Source organism: Rhinolophus hipposideros (assembly GCF_964194185.1).
Source record: "Rhinolophus hipposideros genome assembly, chromosome: 18".
Lineage (NCBI taxonomy): Eukaryota > Metazoa > Chordata > Mammalia > Chiroptera > Rhinolophidae > Rhinolophus > Rhinolophus hipposideros.
In genome coordinates this window covers 14622792-14643603 of record NC_138064.1, presented here as the reverse complement: position 1 = coordinate 14643603, position 20812 = coordinate 14622792, and the positions used below count along the sequence as shown (strand labels likewise).

The window sequence follows — 20812 nt, the reverse complement described above, 5'->3', positions numbered from 1 at the left end:
TTTTTCTGCCCCACGCACTGAGAGAGTCCTAACCAATACATCCCTTTACCAGGCTGTTTCACAAATCTGAAATGCTTCCATTGCACATGTCATAAACCTTATTCTCCCATACCTGGCTCAAATGCCACGTCCCCTATCAAGGCTGTCTTTATTCCAATCATAATTATCATCTTCTTTGTCCCTTTATCTGTCTTATAGTAGTGATTATATCAATCTGCCTTGAATTGGAGTTGATATTTATCTCTCTCTTTCTTCTATTAATCTATAAGATCCTTAATCACAGTGATATGTCTTATTAATCATTTTATTTCCCCGATCTAACAAAACAAATAAAATCTGCTGAATTAAACTTTTATTCCATCTAACACACTGCCTAAAACATACAACATTTTTACTCTCCCTCACGACTTATATTTTTAAAAATCAATTCTTCACCTACTATAAGACACATTTTCTTTTAGCAAAGAAATCCTATTCTAAGCATATTAGAGGTTTATAGCATGCATACATCCCAGGACACAGATCCCTGGATACCAATACCAAAACAAGTCCTAGTCAATGAAAGAAATATGTGTGTCTTTCTTTTTCTCCATGGTAAGACATTTTACTATTTTTGATATTAAAACATTGTTTTTAATCAACCTCCTTTGGTATTAAAGAAAGCAATGGGCATGTTCAAAAATAGTAAAGCTTAAAAGTGGTACTAAAAAGTGGGGAGGAGCTTTTGAAGACATTTAAATAAAATGAACCAAAAGCACATCTCTGAGATGAAATTACTTTCCTGGTAGAGTTTTAAGTATGACACTATCTGTTTCTGCTTTGGGGGCATGAAAAAGAACTAGATATTATTCAAATTACATTAACCTTTTCTTTAGATCTTCTGAATGAAAACTTTTGCGGCTATCCCATTGCTCCATAACACCCAAACTCATTGACTGCTCTCAGGACTTTCACATGAAAATGTAATTAAATATCTGAATATGATACTGGAACTTGTAAGTATATTTGACAAGAAATATGGGTTTAGGATCACTAAAATTTCTCCAAGTGAAAATGAACTTAATATTTAAATTAAAATATGACTACGACAATGAATGAAGATGTAGGGCTCCCCCAAAAAACCCAAAATTTAGAAGTTAAGAGTTCTAAGACCACTATAATGAAATCTCTCTTCAATATCCACAGATTAGTCAAAGTGATACACCACATCAACAAAATGAGAAATAAAAATCATATGATCATATCAATAGATGCAGAAAAAGTGATTGACAAAATCCAGCACCATTTATGATTTTTAAAAAAACTCTCAGCAAAGTGGGAATAAAGGGAACATATCTCAACATAATAAAGGCCACGTATGACAAACCCACAGCTAATATCATACTCATGGGGGAAAAGCTAAAGGCATTCCCCTTAAGATCAGGAACAAGACAAGGTGCCCACTTTTACCAGTTTTATTCAACATAGTACTAGAAGTCCTAGCCATAGCAATCAGACAAGAAACAAAAGGCATCCAAATTGGAAGGGAAAAAGTAAAATTGTCATTATTTGCAGTTGACATGATACTATATAGAGATAACCCAAAAGAGTCCACCAAAAAACTATTATAACTGATAAATAAATTTAGTAAAGCTGCAGGATACAAAATTAATATTCAGAAATCAGTTGCATTTTTATACACCAATAACAAACTATCAGAAAGAGAAATTAAGAAAACAATCCCACTCAGAACTGCATCAAAAAATAATAATAATAAAATAGTTAGGAATAATTTTAACCAAGGAAGTAAAAGACCTGTACTCAAAAGTGTAAGACATTAAAGAGAGAAATTAAAGAAAGAAGACACAAATAAATGGAAGCACAGACACCATGCTCATGGATAGGAAGAACAGATATAACTAAAATGTCCATACCACCCAAAGCAATCTATAAATTCGATGCCATCTCTATCAAAATACCAATGGAATTTTTCACAGACTTAGAACAAATAATCCTAAAATGTGTATCAAACCACAAAAGACCCCAAACAGCCATGGCAATCTTGGGAAAGAAAAACAAAGCTGGAGGTATCATGCTACCTGATATAAAACTGTACTACAAGGCCATAGTAATCAAAACAGCATGGCACTGGCATAGAAACCAACATATGGATCATTGGAACAGAATAGACAGCCCAGAAATAAATCCATGCCTATATGGTCATTTAATCTATGAAAATGGAAGCAAAAATAAACACTAGGGTAAAGACAGTCTATTTAATAAATGCTGCTAGGAAATCTGGACAGATACATGCAAAAAAAAAATAAAAGCAACTGGACCACCTTCTTACTCCACATACAAAAATAAACTCAAAGTGGATTAAAGATTTAAAGGTAAGACCCGAAACCATAAAACTCCTAGAAGAAAATATAGGCAGTAAGCTCTCATACATTACCTTTAGTAGTATTTTTACTGATATATATCCTCAGACAAGAGAAACAAAGTTAAAAAATAAACAAATGGGACTACATCAAACTAAAAGCTTTTTGCACAGCAAAGGAAACCACCAACAAAATGACAAGACATCCTAATGAATAGGAGATGTTCGACAACGACATATCTGTAAGGGGTTAATATCCAAAATCTGTAATAAAAAAACCCTCATATAACTCAACACCAAAACAACAAACAATCCAATTAACATATGGGCAAAGAACCTGAACAGACATTTCTCCAAAGAGGACATACAGATGCCCAATAGACATATGAAAAGATGCTCAGTGTCACTTAATCATCAGAGAAATTCAAATCAAAACCACAATGACATATCACCTCACACCTATAAAATAACCGTCATCAATAAATCAACATTCAACATATGTCGGTGAGGATGAGGAAAAAGGGAACCCTCATGCACTGTTGGTGGCATGGCAAATTGGTGCAGCCACTATGGAAAATATCCACTAGGGAGATTCCTCAAAAAATTAAAACTAGAACTACCTTATGACCCAATTCCACTCCTGGGTATTTATCCAAAGAAATCCAGAACACTAATTTGAAAAGATATGCGCACCACTATGTCCACTGCAGCAGTATTTACAATAGCCAAGATATGGAAGGAACCAAAATGCCGAAGTACAGATAACTGGATAAGAAATTGCGGTATGTATATGTAACGGAATATTACTCTGCCATAAAAAAGAATGAAATCTTACCATTTACGACAACATGGATGAACCTAGAGGTTATTTGCCAAGTAAAATAAATCAGACTGAGGAAGACGAATACCATATTATCTCACTTATATGTGGAATCTAAAGAACAAAAATAAATGAACAAATAAAACAGAAGCAGACCCATAGATACAGAGAACAAACTGATGATTACTAGATAGGAGGGGTTTGGGCAACTGGGTGAGAAAGGCGAAGGGATTGGAAAGTACAAATTAGTCATTACAAAACAGTCACGGGGATGTAAAGTACAGGTTGGGGAATATTGTCAACAATTTTGTAAAAACTATGCATAGTGTCAGATAACTACTAGACTTATCAGGAGGAGCACTTCATAAATTATATAAATGTCTAACCACTACGCCATAACCTGAAACTAATGTAAATATTGAAACATATTTTATAACCTGAAACAATATAAAATAGATAATACTGAATGTCAAGTATAATTAAAAAAAAATAGTCACGGGGATATATAGTACAGCATAGGGAATACAGTTAATAATATTGTAATAACTATGTACAGTATAAGATGGGTAATAGACTTATTGGGGTTATTACTGTGTAAGGTATATAAACGTCTAATCACTATATTGTTTTTGTATACCTGAAACTAAAAATAATAATAGTAAAAATCTCTTTCTAACCCTAGATCAATATTTCAAGCTGTAGTGAAAACTCAGTTTCCTCCCAAGACATCACAAATTAATACTTTGGTTAAAAAGAAATACACACACACGGTGTGTGTGTGTGTGTGTGTGTATATACACACATATATGTGTATATATATACACATATATATATACACATATACACACATGTATACATAACATACATATGTGTATATATGTACATATATATGAATTACAAGAAAAATAATGATCACATATGTGTATAATGCACGAATGTCAAAGTGCTATAAACATTTCCACCATTATGGGCTTACTCTCAATTTCTGTACTTATGTTGTTGCAATCTAGTAACAAACAGATGACAGACCCAGACCAGTCTGCAGACTACACACTGAGTAGCACCGCTTAGATAATTTACACGGCTTCCTTGTATCTCAGTTTCCTTATCTGGCCAGACTGCTCAGTTTAGCGACTGACACATAAGGTGGAAAAAAGAAAAAAGAAAAACCTCCATGTCCTTACAAAGAAGAGACAAATTCACAGAAACAAACCAACTTTCGTTTTGAAAGCTAAAAACAGTAATCATTTTTCTAAGCTGATCATCCCAGCCCCCCGTTAAATTCCACCACCACAACTATACATAGACAAAGCTTAGCCCAAAAAGAGCCAGAAAATCAACAAAATAATCTACTTAGACTATATGTTCTCTGAAATCATTTGTTAAACTGACATGAAGAAGAGCTATGTGATGACACATTTATATTGGTAGATTCCTCAAAAAATTAAAACTAGCACTGCATTTACATTTCAAAAGGCATGGATGATATTACTCAAAGTGAGAAGAGTGAGATCATATGCAACAACATAAAACAAGAACTCTTTTTTTCAGTGATGTTAAAGGCTACAGCATTCGAGAGTTCACTGAACCCAAAAGGCACAGCAAGAAAATTACTTTTTGCCAGTTGCACAATTTTTAAAAAATGCACTAAGCAGCAATATCAATAACATTAAAGGTGGGCTAAAATATGTCCTTGTTTTAATTAGTATATTAATTTCACAATTCTTTAGAGTAAAAGAACTCATTCATTATTTTGAGAAGTAGCTTAGCCTCAAGTATGAAAACCCTGAGAATCTTTAGTTAGGTAATGACTTCTTAGACATAATACCAAAAGTACAAGCAACAAAGGAAAAAATAAATTAGACTTTATCAAAATTAAAAACTTCTGTGTTTCAATGAACACCATCAATAAAGTTCAGGCCAAAGAACTGGAGAAAATATTTACAAATCACGTGTCTGATAAGAGACTGATAGCTAAAATATATAAAGAACTCTTGGAACTTAAGAATAAAAAGACAGCCCAATTGAAAATGGGGTGCCTTAATCTCACCCCTAATTCTGTACTGCAAGTTGCTTCTTGTAGAGAAAAAGCTCCTCAAGAAAATAATGTACTCAAGTTGATGCTTACTCCTCCTTTGCAGGGACATTTTCCTCAGTAGTATCTGTATTATTTTAACATCTATAGCATGCTGAAGCCAATTTTCCCTCAAGTAATGAAGCAAGAATCCTGATATCAACTCTCAGTTTGAAAAAATACTTTGGTAAGCAGATACCAAATACTGTATTCCATGTTTAACGGTGTAAAAATAAAAACAATTTTTTGCCTTAATCCACTCTGGGTTTATTTATAAACAGAGCCTTTATTTGCTACTAATGACTTTCCGGCCCTGTATTTTGAGTTGTGTGTACTACTCTTTCTGTTTGGGCCTGTTGTTTTCTTTAACATTATCCCATTTGGCTCTTGAATGAGACTAACGAGACATTAATTCGTAGCCTTGTTTCACAATAATTTCAGTCCACTTTTTGCCTCATTTTTTCCCCCCACATACAGCTGTATGAAATCTAATATAGTTCAAGCTCATTCAAATACTCTCAAAAGTTTGCAAATTTTTTCAGTCACTGGCTACTGAGCTCATGTATAAAATGAGGGACTCCTTTCATGAGCTCATGATGTCAATCCACAAAATTTTTCCAGGTACAAAAGTCCTTTATTCTCATATTCTCATTATTTACTCAATAGGGAAAAGCTACGGGCACAGAGAGGTAGAAAGGGAAATAGCATGATAAATTTGCTACAGCATATTTAACCACGAACAGTTTTCAACACAGAATACTCAATTTAAAAAATGATCATGTATTTTGGATCTCTAAAACTTCCAACTGCAAATCCTACAAAATCCAATTTAGCCAGCGAAACAAAAGAGCTATATAATACAGAAAGCGGACAACATCTCAGGCACATAGCTGGGTCAAAGAAAGAAAGAAACATTTATTGAAGGCAATCCCCCAAATAAGCTGGATAACAGTAATATCTTGCATTTATTATGTCCTTATGACAGGCCAGGAAGTATTCTGACCATGTTATGTGTTTCCCCTGTTTAATTCTCTTAATAACCATAGGATATAGTTGGTGTATTTATCCTCACTTGATAGATGAGGAAACTCAAACAGGTTAAGCAACTTACTGGAGGTCACAGAGATAAGCAATGAAGAGGCCAATATTTGACCCCAGCTGTATGATCATTGTAGAACCTGTTCCAATCACTGTGTTTCATGTTTAGGGTGAACAAAGTAGGTCTCACCCCATATCTGCCCCAAAAGGGATGACACTAGAAAGAGAAGACAAGCTAAGGCTCGCTTAAGCTCTGTTCCTGTATTTCTAAATAAGTACTAGTTTGGATGTCCATTCTTACCACAAACTCAATTGTTCAACCCCAAACTCATCATCGTTTTCATCTTCCTCCAAACCTCTTCTCAATGTTCACATTTCAGTCAAGTTTCCCAGTCATCCAAATTTAGAATTTCGTAATCATTTTTGGCTTTTCTCTTTTTAAAATCCCACACATACCCACTTGCCACGTCATGTCCATTCTTCCTCAAATGTATCCTTTCCTTTTCAATTTCAGGGTCCCTACCCTGGTCTAGTCTCCGGTTACCCTACATCTGGCGTAATGGAGTGTTCTCTTATCTCACAGACTAAAGTTGTTATCCCCTTCAACCCACCTATATCCCACAACTAGCTAACTACTTCTAAAATATTTTTCATTGCAACATTCTCTTGCTCAAAAGTCTAAAATGAATATTCCTTTTGTCTACGAAATCAGCTCCTTACGACACCATTTAAAGCAGGGGTGTCCAAACTTCGGCCAGCGATCCATTGTTAATTGGCCCGCAGCAAATTCCAAACACATATTTAGTTTACTTAAATAAACCCGGTGAGGCAATAGGTACTTCACCTCGAGTGAGTGGCCCGGCTGTTTGTGTATTTTACCGCATATGGCCCTTGGTGAAACACGTTGAAAAAAGTTTGGAACCCCTGATTTAAAGTCTTCAACACTTAAATTCCACCTTGCCTAAAACAATGCAATTCTTTTTAAAGAAGTAAAAACCAATCCATAAAGGCAGTACCTTGGCCAGAGTAACTCAGTGGCCGAATCAGGACCGGAAGCCAGAGCCCGTGCTTTTTACGTGTCACTATTGCACCTTCTCCTCCCAGTCTTCGTCAATCTTCCTCAGTCATCTTCCTCTTTTCACAGTTCCTCATACTAGGCCTATTTCCAGTTCCATTGCCTTTTGTCCCCATGCCCTCAGCTTATCTGCAAAGCATTCTCCCCTCCACGTCTACTAATTCTACCCATCCTTGTTAAGTTCCAGTTCAAACTCCAATTTCTTCCATAAAATAGTCACTGACACCAGTTTGTAACAGGTTCTTCCTTTTCTGACCTCCTAGAGTATTGAGTGTCAATGGCACACATCTTTGTGTTTGAACAAAGTTTATATGGCTTCCAACTATTAGGCATGTGTGTCTTGTATCCACAGTAAGATTGTAATTTTTTAGGCCAATGGATAGTTGTTTTCTATTGCTTATAGCATCTGGCTTCTTCTAGAAAGTTGGCATTCACTCCAAATGACTACATCTAAGCTTGAATGACATACTTATTTGGACTACCTTTGATCTGTCACCAGGCAGTATACCTCTTCCCAAGGAATGATGCTAACAGATCACGGGAACAGTTGTGAAATGGTTGTGAAAATGTTTTAGGATAAAGCAGCCTCCTGGTACCATTAACAAGGGAACACAGACGGAGTACAAACCTTTCCCCCAAGAGTCCCCTTGGAATTCTTTTTTGTTGCTGTTTTTAAAGACTAAAGCCTTAATAACATTGGCAATCAAGAAAGAGTATCTTCAATGGGTAATTTTGAGTAATTCCCAGAAACTGGAAGGCAGATGAGACCGGAGTGACGAAGACACAGCAGAGGATCCCCAAGCCCAGGACACCAAGGAGAGTAAGTGCTAGTTTTCCCAAAAGAGCCTCAGAAATGCTACAAGCAGAATTACAGGGTGGTGAGGAGGTCACTCATTAAAGAACTAGAACCAAGGAACCTAAACCCCTTCAGTCCAAAGCAGCTAGCTGTAAAGGCATTTGGGCTCGAACTAAATCCCAAACTCCACGCTCTAAATAAAGTGCACTAGCCCTCTGAGGAGGGCTCCCCGGGAGGGAACTCAAGCTGGGAGGGAAGCTGAGCAGAGCTTCAGAGAGTTCTGCCCCCAGCCCAACACCAACAAAAAAACAAAAAAATTCACAGAGGGTTAAAAACCTTAACTAGAAATGAAATAAAAGCATTCACCTGCCCCCTCAGTAATGTCCTACTTACTCTGATAACTGTAGGGTCCCATTCTGGCTCTCTGCTCCTCACCCCGCCCCCAGCTACTCACGTACTTTACTCAACCGGGTCTTTCACTCATAAACATGAGTCAATAGCCAAGGCTCTCCAGACATTTAAGGAAAACCAATAAACATGAATGACAAGGACCAATGTTTACAATCCAACTTGTAGACAAAGCACAGTCAACTTAGAGAATCAAATATAACTGTTAGAGACCGTAACAATACAAACATAACTTAATTAACAAAACTAGAGTTGAAGAGTAGGAGAAGAGATGGGAGGTTTGGAGTTGCATCAATTTTTTGACTCCTAAGGCCAACGGATAACTACCATCCTTTAAAAGTGTAAGAAAGCCATATTGTCAAGTATGGAGGCATGAGTTAGCAGTTCTTGCATATTTTCTTGGCAAATAAGAAGTTTTATATTCTATTATTAGACTCACAATCTAAAGTTTTGATTTAAACTCTATTTACAGTGTAGGGTCCCTAGAATAATTTTGGGGTTAATGGATAGGAGAAGCAGGGGTGACTTGCACACGTTTAATAACTGACTTGCACACATTTAATAACAAAGAGTCAACAGGCACTGAGGTTGGCACATTACAAACTAGGAAGAACATAATACTTAAGTCGAAAGCAAACACAAAAAGAACTAAAAATAAGAGAACACAAAAAAAACCAGGAAGCAGAAGTGGGAGAGGACATGTGAAGAACCAACCATCATAAGAGGGAGACAACAGATACTGTTCAAGGTGGTCAGACGAGAACTAGAAGTACAGTGTCCAAAGCTACTGTGGTACCAACAGAAGACACTGTGACAAGTGGCTGCTTTGGGAAGTAGATGTAGGGGCTAGGGTCGGTGGAAAAGAGGGCTCTTACTTTTTATTGTTCTTTTTCATTTTTAATCATAGCATATCTCTTCTAATTAAAAAAAAAAGCAACTAGTCTACATTTTTTAAGTAGCACGACATAGAAGGAAGGGCCAAAGGAGGTGACGTTTGCTACTTACAAGCTGGATGTTCTGGCCAAGAGACCTAGACCTTTCTGAGGCTCAGTTTCCACAACAGCAAAATACGGAAACTATCTCCCTCACAGGGCAGTTTTGAGCCAATTAAGGAAAATAATCTGATTCTCAATAAACTTAGTTCAGTGCCAGACTTGCTTCCCAATAAATATTAAAGATTGTTTAACCTTTCCATTCTTATAGATGTTTCCCCAACCACGAGCACAGCCCCCTCTAAGGTATTTGTAGAGAAAGGACGCTTTCCTTGGAATCCTGTGTCAGCCTAGGATGCCTTCCTCTAAAATCAAATGGGTCAGTTCGGTGTCTTAAAGAATCTTTGCTTTTCCATTTTCAAACTCTAAATTCATACTTCGACTCAAACAGGAGACGCAACTGCAAATAGGAAGCTCTCCACTGCCACTTCTCCGAAGTCTGCAGGCCAAATCCACAGATGCCAGCAAGAAAGAAAAGTCTGCTCTGTGCTTAAATATTATGAGACATGGTACTCTGCAACAGCCAAAAACATCTTCAGCATTGGCCTGAGACTGATACCTAAAGATCTATGAGTGGGACTTAATTCCCTCAGGTTAAAGCATTTCCTCTATTAATGTGCAAACATTCCTAGGAGTAATTGATCAGAACCTTTCCTATGTACTTAACCCAGAGTTGGAGTTGACAGGGAAGTGCCACTGAAAACAGGTTCAAAAAGGAGACAACTAGTCACACACAGCAGTCTCGGGAAAGGGCCCTGTGCAGCCAAGGAAGCCAAGTATCAGGATACTGAGGGACCCCAGAAGAGTGCTGGAAGTTAAGGCAGGTGTACACTAGAAGGATAGTTGTTACCTATTTCAAGGCATTGCCTCGTTGCCATGCTGGGTCACCCATTTGCACAAACAGCCCAAGAGCAACGGGCAGGGTCTGGCTCACGCTCCTTCTCAGCTGCACGGGCCAATATGATAAATGTCTCTAGAACAGAGCTTCTCAAGCTCGAATGTGTATCTGGGGATCTTGTTAAAATGCTAATTCAGATTCAGTAGGTCTTGGGTGGGGACAGAGATTCCGCATTTCTAACAAGCTCCCAGGTGACACTGATCCTGCCGGTCTGCCAACCATACTTTGGGTAGAAAGGAGCTAGAAAATCCCTTCCTTTCCAATGCGATGTCCACCACACTAACCCTGGCTCTCATCAACACCCCCAAAAGCAACAATATCCTAGCTGGGGTAATGGCAGCAGAGAGTGGTTTCGACAGCAGAACAGGGTCCTTGGACTCAGACAGATATGAATTCAAATTTCAGTTCTGCCACTTAGTAGCTACGTGACCTTGGGCAAACCATTTAAACCTCTCTATCCCTGAGCTGCCTCAATTGTCATATTGTGATAATATCTACCTCACAGAGAAGCTGTCAAGATTACAAATAATGTAGCAAAGCACTTAGCTTGCTGCCTCCACTAGATGGTCTCTTTGCCTTAATTCATCATACGTTTAAACTGCCAGGGCAATTTCCCTCAAATTTGCATTCATCACATCAGTATATTGCTTCGGAAATGTCTTAATGACGACCAAATCAAAGGTAGAATCCTTAACTTCACTCAGTATTCAGCTCCTACTGCCCAGACCCCTCCCACTCCTTCCTATTCAACATCACCTCTGGTTATTACCTTCTGCAGGCAAATCACCTCTATGCCACCATTAAATTTACTAATTCTGAAATGTGGACACAAGCATTTAGAGATCTAGGCAACTTCTAAGCAATCTCCTGGTCCAAATTCTTCATTTCACAGAAAGTACAAATCCAGAGAGATAAGTGACTCGGCCTTGACAACAAAATTATTAGTAATATTATTAGTAAGAAAACTGGTTTTTGGATTTCCACTCCAAATTTTCTTTTCTGCATCTTTTCCCACTTTCTCTCCAGGAACCCTCGAGAGGCATGGAAAATTCACTTAAACAAAAGGCCCTCCCCTCCACAATTTACGCCACAACTTCTTAGAATGTAGTGTAAAGTTTATGCTTTGGTTTGTTCAACGTGGTGCCAAAACAGACAATTGACTGAGTCAACAAATTAAGGAAGAAAATCAGTGATACCAATTTTTTGCCTTGGTATAGACCAAATCAATTGACTATTACCGTGTTTCTCTGAAAATAAGGCCTAACCGGAAAATAAGCCCTAGCGTGATTTTTCAGGACGACATCCCCTGAACATAAGGCCTAAGGCGTCTTTTGGAGCAAAAATTAATATAAGATCCGGTCTTTTGAGCAAAAATTAATATAAGATCCGGTCTTATTTTCAGGGAAGCACGGTATAATACATACTAGTTACTATTTTGGGAATCTGCCTTACTAGTACTTAGATTGCTAGTTACCTTATTTTAGGTGATTGTCTTGTCTTTCCATCTCTTTACATGTCTCTTAAAAATAGGAACTTTGTCTTATTCTAAATCTTTGAATTCCCCATTGCCCTGTCAAGGTATCTTGCTCCCTTCTTCATCTACTGTATAAATAACTGCTAATTTATCGTATTAAAGATGCATTGTATTTCATAATGTTGAGTTTTACTACCTTTGCAATATTTCTCATATAACCTACTTTGTTATAGTCTTATTTGCCCACATTGTTTTATTCTGATACATTTTCCCATTCAATGGTATAAAACTTGGAAAGATGATTCTCAACAGCTATGTGTTTTTACTTATTCAGCTATGTGTTTTACTTATATAGCTTTGTAGCATAAAAATATTTCACATCTGTGTATTTTATATCTCCAATCACACAGCATATATCTTGAGTGTTAAAAACATGTTTTCTACTGCTTATCATTTCCCCAAACTATAACCTCTCACTTCTACCAAAGTACTTGAAGCTATGCCATACACATTACAGGACTAAAATAATCACTGTTCTTATACTGTTATAACACATACAAGCTAGCAATTGATACATTGAAATAACCAAAAAAGTTTTAAAACAAACACAAATGCAACAATGATATATGCTATCTACAAGCAAAGATATGTGCAAGTTGAAAACTAATCTAAATTCTCAGAGTACAAAAACATGACTTTAAGTATCAAAAACCATATGATAATATTGTAGAAAAACATTTATCCTAAATGGTAAGTTATTGAAAGAACCTTTTTTGCTTGGTTTTAAACATTGTTTCATATTCTGCTGGATTAGTGCTACACCTAATTTTACACACAAAAAAAAATTCTTACTGAAAAGTTTGATGTGTAATGTGTAAAAATTTACACATTAAATTTATGTGTACACACAGATGGGTTTATTGCTAAGCTTCTTTGAGATGCATTGTGAGAGTTCATTATTTATGGGTTTCCTGGAGATAATCCTTTTCAAAGCAATCCTTTGGAATAAGTGATTTATATGTTTTATAAATCCAAATTTTCATACACTGGATTTTCTTGAAGAAAAGTATACCAAACAAAGAAGAAAATCATTACTTACTATTATAAGCTATGATCAAATGAGCCTTTTTTATTTGTCTCCAAGTTTTAAAAAATAGTTCCATTCCTAAATCAATATTTTTTCATATAAACCTATGTCCTTGCAATGCCCACAGTTTCCAGTAACGTGTGTTACTTGGGAATTTTTAGTTAGGAAGATATCAGGGCAATAAATGACTGTTTTATCTCTTTAGCTTCATTTTAGCCTTCCTATATTCACACCCTAGAGGTTCCAGATTCTTATCCACAAAGTGATTATGCTCTAGGACTGAATCAGATTTGTAGCAAATGTCCACTGGGATCCTTCCACCTATCATCGACGGGCAGAAGCGATACGTCTTGTCGCTCACTAAATCCTTTCACCTCACCTCAGGGACTTTCCACAATGCTGTATGGTTAGAAGCTTTCTTCCACAAATGATGAAAATGAATGAAAAATGATTTCAGAACAGAAAAATGGAAACCCAAATCATTATACAGTGTCTGAAGGCTGCCCTGCATCTACCACCTTAGTGCCCAAACACTCTAACATATACACTAAGGGATACTCTTCCTTAAGGTTTTAAGTTTCAACTATCTCTAATTTTATCTGATTACTGACATGCATCATTAACACTTCAATAAATCCAGACACACAATAGCATAAAACTTCTAACGGTGATCTGTAATAGTCTAGAACCCATTGTGATTCATTTTAAATTTTCCAGAGAAAAGATAAAGCACAAAGCTAATATAATGAAATTTCTAATAAGTATGATTTTTTTACATAACTATTACCACATCAAAATGAAACTAACAGCAGACATGCAATCATTTATAAATAAAATACAGACGCTCCTACTCTTTTTCTTAAAAGGTAATTTAGCATGTCATTTTCTCCTTTTTTGCCATTGGTCTTAAAATGTATTTCTCCTCAAAAAAATAAAAATAAAAAGCATGTCCAAAAAGAGAGAAGAAAAAAATTACAAAGTACAGTATTTTTTAAGCTACAAACTATCCAAAAATCTGTCACCATCAATGTTACAATTCTAGTCATCAATAAGGTACTTTTTTTCAATGCACCACTCAAAAATCAATTATATCAACTCTTTTGTATAGAGAAGCAGCACACCTTTCAGGCAACTAGTATTAATGAGTACACATGACTATAGAATCTCCATCTGTTTCTCTGACAAAGCTGTGGCTACTCTAGCCTCTCATTGAAATTCCATTAATCTGGTGGACCAAGGTCCAATGCGAAAATCAAAACTCCATCTAACCCTTTCTCAGCTCACAATAACCTACACGTGAACTCTGCCTGTTAGCATGCAGCAAGTTATGATTTTGCTATCAATCAGGCAGTTGGCCAATAAAAAAAAGGGAGGGGGCAGGCTGGCAACAGCGTGTCTGGCAGGGTTGGGAGACTTTGTTTTTGTTTTCTGTTTTCATCCCCTTTCAGTTTCTATAGGATGTCTGGACCTTGTGAGATTATGCATTATTCTCCTTGGCTCTGATTTAATTGCTACCAGCAATCAAGTCGAAGCATCACTGAAGTGTGCTTGAATTTCATTAGAAGATATAACTTATGCTACTTTCCTACAGTACCTAATAAACCATAAAGAAACCAAAACACATATGGCTTGAGGGAATAACTGGAAAATTAGGTAGCCATTTGGGAACTGAGTGAACTTTTGAACCAGAGGAACAGAGAAAAAGAAATATTAAAGGAAAAGACAGACTTAGAATGCACACAGAGATGTGCGGGTTTGACCTTTACAGTACCTTGAAAATTACATTAACATTATGAAAAATACATATCATGTTTAGAGTTTATAATCCATCAGAGTTCAGATACTTTGTTAGTGCCTACCATAAGGTAAAAGTCAAAAGGACAAAACAACAATCTGATTTGACAAAAGGCCTTTGGGTGACCTGTGCTAATTTAGTTATACTTATTGTTAAGTGCATTATCTTTTTATAATTAATATATCATTAGACTGAGGTCACATAATGAAAGTAAATTTATTCAGCAAAGGAAAGAAAACATATACAAAATCTAAGGTGCAGGGAGAAAAACTGATATGATTAGATGATATTTTAGAGTGGGAATTTAAAGTCCAAATGGTGGACTTTAATTATATTATAATTTATATGTATATAATATATAATTATAAATTTATATTTATAAATATTTATAAATATACATTTATATTTATAAATATAATTATATTTATAAATATATTTATAATTATAAATATAATTATATTAATAATTTATAATATTCTTAGAAGAAAATGTAAAATCAAAAATGATACCGTTTACATAAAGAATAATACTAAAAGATAAATTTTCAGTCTGCTTAAGAATTGCTTACATAAACACTAGTGAAAATGCACCAATATTTAACAAAAAAATTAATGTTATATAAATGTTATTAAATAATATTGAAATACTGATAAAGTAATCTTTTAACAATAAATATTTTTCACGCTATTAATGTATTCCCTGTATATATGGTTATAAAAATAAATATATAAATTATTTATTCATAAAAGTGAAAACACAATAATCATGTAAATGCAATATAATTTAATAACAATTCACTTTTTCTAACAAAACACTGGCTCCCACAGATATTTAATTGTTGGATTTCTTAGGTTTCAATTTTTTTAAAGAATGCACATAATGTTTCCTTGTACATCAAAATATTTATGCTATTTTGAGAAATCCTGAGTGTGTATATATGTGTATATGTTTGTGTGTATATATGTATACGTATATACATATATTCTATGAACATATTCCGTACGTGTATGTGTATATGTATATATGTATATTCTCTCGAGTATAAATATTCTGTCTCTGTATATGTATACATGAACACATACTCATTTCTATCTACTAACATTTTACAGAGAAGCAAAACAAATCATTGTAATGTGTCTGAAAAATAGTTTCACTATATAATAATTCAATGTTTTGCCTGGAAATATCATTTCATCATTTATAAAATATTTTCTAATACAAATGCTTTTGAAGATCACCTTAGAAAGAGTAATGCTCTGTTTCGGATAGTAAGTATCTTTAAAAAACAAAATAGATAGGAAACAAAGAAATCTCTTTAAAAACAGAAATTAAATGTTTGTCAAAATGTAAAATTCAACATAAAACGGATATGATTATTATTGCTACACACTGTATGAAGTTCTGAATGTAAAAAAAAAGATTGTGTTGTTCTGAATCAGTGGTTAGAATGTTTATCACTTATGCATGTACTTGACTTATCCCTGTTCTGCAATAGACATAATTTTATACCTCATAAAAGCAATTTATGTTTCCAGAGGGAATAATCTGGATAACATAAAATGTGGAGTGCTCTGTTGCAGGAAGCATATTTTCATTCAGCAATTGTATTTAGAGATGGAACCACACAGTCTGCTCATCATATAGAGGCAGAAGGCATTATTCATTTCTATGTCTAAGTAAAACTTTGAGTGCCACAAATTAATATGCACGGCTAATTTATCGATACACATTCTTAGTTTATAACTACTTATCACCCTTTCAAGGTCTCTATAATACAGACGCACTCAACGGGCTATAACAGAGAAAGCACATACTACACTAAAAACAAGTTTCATAACTTTGGCAAGTTTTTCAACATTACTAAGAGATAAAACAATCAACTTTATTGCTAATTCAATTAATACAAAGCACTATAATGTTACTGCGTAATGTGGAGCATTTTTAGGTGACAATCAGAAAAATGAAAATGTGTATTAAAAGCAGCATTTGATGAAAACCTGTCTCAATGTGAGAAGGCGATGTAGGAATAATTGATTTAATATTTTATGAACTCATTATGTATGAAGTTTTCAGGAAAAAAGAGATCAAAAACCTTTTTCATTATTTATAAAATAAATAATACAACAAGCCATTAGCAACACAATAAAATTAAGCATGAATCTGATAATATTAAATTAACCAACAAACTTACTAATAATATTCATGCGATGATGCAAACACTCTTCTAAAAATTTTAGTGAAGAAAATTTCCTAGGTACAGAAGGAACTACATACTTAGGAAAACCACTAGAGAGAGCTCTTCTGTTCCTTAGAGATAAGTTAACTGAAGCCTCTGTATTTATCTGCATTCTGACAAGACCACCATCTCTACACACCACACTGTTCTGCATTAGAATGTCAAGAAGTATATACTATGGGAAAATATCACATACCATCAGAGGGGGTTTCATCATCTTTATCGTATCTTTCGGAAGCTAATGAAATAGTGTCTGGAGGTCCAGCAAAAGGGTCATCATATTCGTCCCCATCTTCTGCAGCACCTATAAAAGAATCAGAGAAAAGCCTCTTATAATTTAGCCATCTTAAAAAAAAATGTCATTTTGTCGGAAGAGGTCAATTTTCCTATTAAATTCAGTCACTGTCATGGAAAAACAAAGAAAACATTTTGAACCGAAAAAAAAAAAACACAGGTCCTATTTTAATGTATATCCACTGTAATTTAGATAAAGTAGGAATTTTTGAAGGTCAGTATACAACTGCTTATTTCTAGTACAAAAGGATACAAGTTCCAAAATTATGATGCTCTCTATAAAGATGAATACAAAAAAAGTAGAAGATAAAACAGAGTCTGTATCCAAAATAAATAAATACAACAAATGAAACCAAAATAATGACACACACACAAAAAACATGGAAAGCACAACAGAGTATAAAATACTTCAATTTGCCTACCATTTACCTACTCAATATTTGAAAAATTATGATGAGAAATGTATAATTCAAAGGCATATGAACATTTTATGTTTCCATTAAAAATCCCATAACATTAGAGTACACTAAAACATGGTAACATATCTCTGAATGAAAACTGAAGGTGTCTAATTTGTAAATAACCCTGTTTGAATTTAAAAGGTTTATATGAGTGTTGAAGCAACTTTTCCCAAAAAGGATTCCTAATCTTGAAAATGCAACTAAGTATTTTTAATCTACTATAAAGTGTTCTAGCTTGTTTTCTACATGATTTTCAAATCCCAGTTTGGTTGGTTGGTGGGTGGGTGGGTGGTTGGTTGGTGGGTGGGTGGGTGGGTGGTTGGTTGGTTGGTTGGTTGGTTGGTTAAAGTAATTTAATCCCCACAATTAAACCTTGTGGTTTGAGTTTTCCCCACATACTCATTTAGAATAATTTTTTTAAAAAGAGTGAATCAGATATTTGCTATCCCAGTTATATATAAGCATTTTTCACCTATATTCAACAACAAAGAAAATATATATATTTAATACTAAATCAGTTATCTAACTGTTAATTCTAGTTATCTGTTACCTAGCTGTTAACAATTCAAGAGAAAACCAACCACCTTAGGGATTACCAGAAAAGCATGGTGAAAATATCCATAGGAACGCTAGAGTACCTACAGTATTACTTTGGGACCATAGCTGCTGAGCAGGTACAGATTAAAGCTACTCATCTCTCCAAAAGTATATCTGTATCCTCTGACGTCCATTTGACGGGTAGCACCCTATTTTTTACCATATATTTGGTAGGGGAAATAGCCTCTTTCAAGACAACACTGTCAAAGTAATAAAAAAAATCAACATTCATCTCTATTTTCTTACAATTGTGATATTTCATCAGCATTTGTCATTCTTATCCTGAAAATAGAGATAGGAATATCTCCCATCAAGACAATAAGAGCAGAATATAGAGATGACTATCTTCCTATTCTCAGTGATTCCACCACTGGGTGCACCATATATGGTGACGTTTCTTCCCCCAATTAAAATCCCAAAGAACACATACATATACCACTCATTCTTCATATCTTAGTTTCTCTTTCTTATGAGATGTTCACAATATTTTTCAGAACATTCAGTGATCCCTTACAATATTTCTCTTATGGAAAGAACAGTGCTCTGATTTCGAAAAAACATGAGGTAAGAGAGAGCCTCATAAAGCGCTAGTAAAAATATGTTTGAACATGGAATTATAGCTCATGGAATATGCGTTGGAAAGATCACAAAATTCTCAAGTGCTCTTAGTTGCAAGAGTATACTTATATTCTTAATAAATAAGATTTTTTGTGATGTGAATTTTCTAAGGATATTTCATATTATGAACTATAAATCTTGCTGTGAAAATAAAAGTCTTAGGATATTTCAAATACATCACCAGAACTTAGCACTTAGTATATTACACTATTATGAATATAAAAATACAACAATAAAACCAATGGTTATATGGAAAAGGTTTTGAAAAATATTCAAATGCTCAGGCTTAAATCTATTAAACTCTGTGGAAATAAACAGAAAAAATTAAAACTTAAAAAGTTTTGAAAATCAGAATTAGTTTGTTTTCCTTTGATAATATCCACTATATATTCTATATGTACGTCCATGTATATACACACATGTACACACCAATCTGAATTTATACATGTACACACACACATCGTTTTTGTTTAAAAAAAAGTTTGAATTATATACACTAACGCGACATTGTCTTCAACTTACCCATTCTAAGACCTGCAGCTCATATGAAATGTTGTTTTATAAAACAATAAGTGCAGTATTTATATTTATCTAAGACAAAAAAAATGAAGTACTGCTACTAAACTCATTTCTTCCTTTTTTTTAAAGCTTTCTTTGAATTAACTCCGAAAGTAAAGAATAAGAATCTCTGCAGTATAGGTATCTCTGTAGTATAGTATCTACAGAGTTATTTCCTTTTGCTCCCGCATTAAGTTGAAAGGTCATTTTTCAAAACAGCCTTCTTCCTTTTACGGTTGTTCCAGTGATGACCCATCCCTTTTCCCCATCCTAATGAGTTTTTTCAACTCATTAAAGAGCTGCTGCATTATAAGGAACTTTAATTGAACACAGGGGTCGCTGTTGAGTAGGGCAAGGCATTTTTTTCTCCCCAGGGGCTGAGTATTTGCAGTTATACCTGCAAAGACTTCTATAAATTAAAAGGAAAATGTTCAACTTGTGTTTATGTAATAGAAAACTGAACTCCAAAGCAACGATGGGCATCAGGTAAACGTATCCAATACAATTTACAGACATAATTGAAAGCATTACAGCCTAATCAGACATCTAGAAGAAAAGCATGCTCAGATGAAATGTCTCCAGAATCATTAGTTGGCAGCCATTCGATTACAATCACACATAATGTCAGTGGTGCCTTGAGCCCGTGCCAATGACAACAGCATAAATTTTGCATCTCATTTCTGTGGTCATAAAATTAATGATCAGTTTAAAAATACTTCTTTGTAAAAGTTATTGCGCAGAGAAAAGACATGAATGTGTCCCTGTTATGTACTCACAAGGATAATTATGGGGTGGTTGCTCATTAATACTGTTTCTTGTTTCCCCAGGAAAGCATTTGATTTATCCCACAACTTTCAAAAGTTTAATTAACGATACAAAGTTAACAGTCTAAAACACAATGGTCCAAGACTTCCCTTCCCATTTGCAGTGGCAACTGAAATATCACAGCAAAACCCAGGCTTCATCGTACCACAGCAGCATAGTTCTCTGAAAAACATTTTTTTATTTATAGGAGTTGGGTCAAATCACTAACATCCCTCCTGTTTCATATGGCTCCTTATCAATTCAGTTTTTCCTAAATGCCTAGAGTTGAAGCCCAACAGCCGCTGAACAGTCGTGATCCCTACCACCACTGAAGTTGATTTAACCAATTTACTGCTTGTTTTGTCAAAAACGGCCCTATTTTAAACACAGTCGGGTAAACACTAAACTAAATAATATACCTAAAATTT

The 20812-nt window shown here is 34.9% G+C and overlaps 1 protein-coding gene across 1 annotated transcript in view; it reads right to left on the bottom strand.

Moving 5' to 3' along the window:
- SKAP2 (src kinase associated phosphoprotein 2) overlaps window positions 1-20812 on the bottom strand; it is a gene marked incomplete at its 3' end in the record, with an annotated part of 149272 nt that overhangs the window by 112908 nt on the left and 15552 nt on the right. The window contains 1 exon segment of the mRNA XM_081079390.1: window positions 17249-17356. Coding sequence (XP_080935516.1) covers window positions 17249-17356 — 108 coding nt within the window.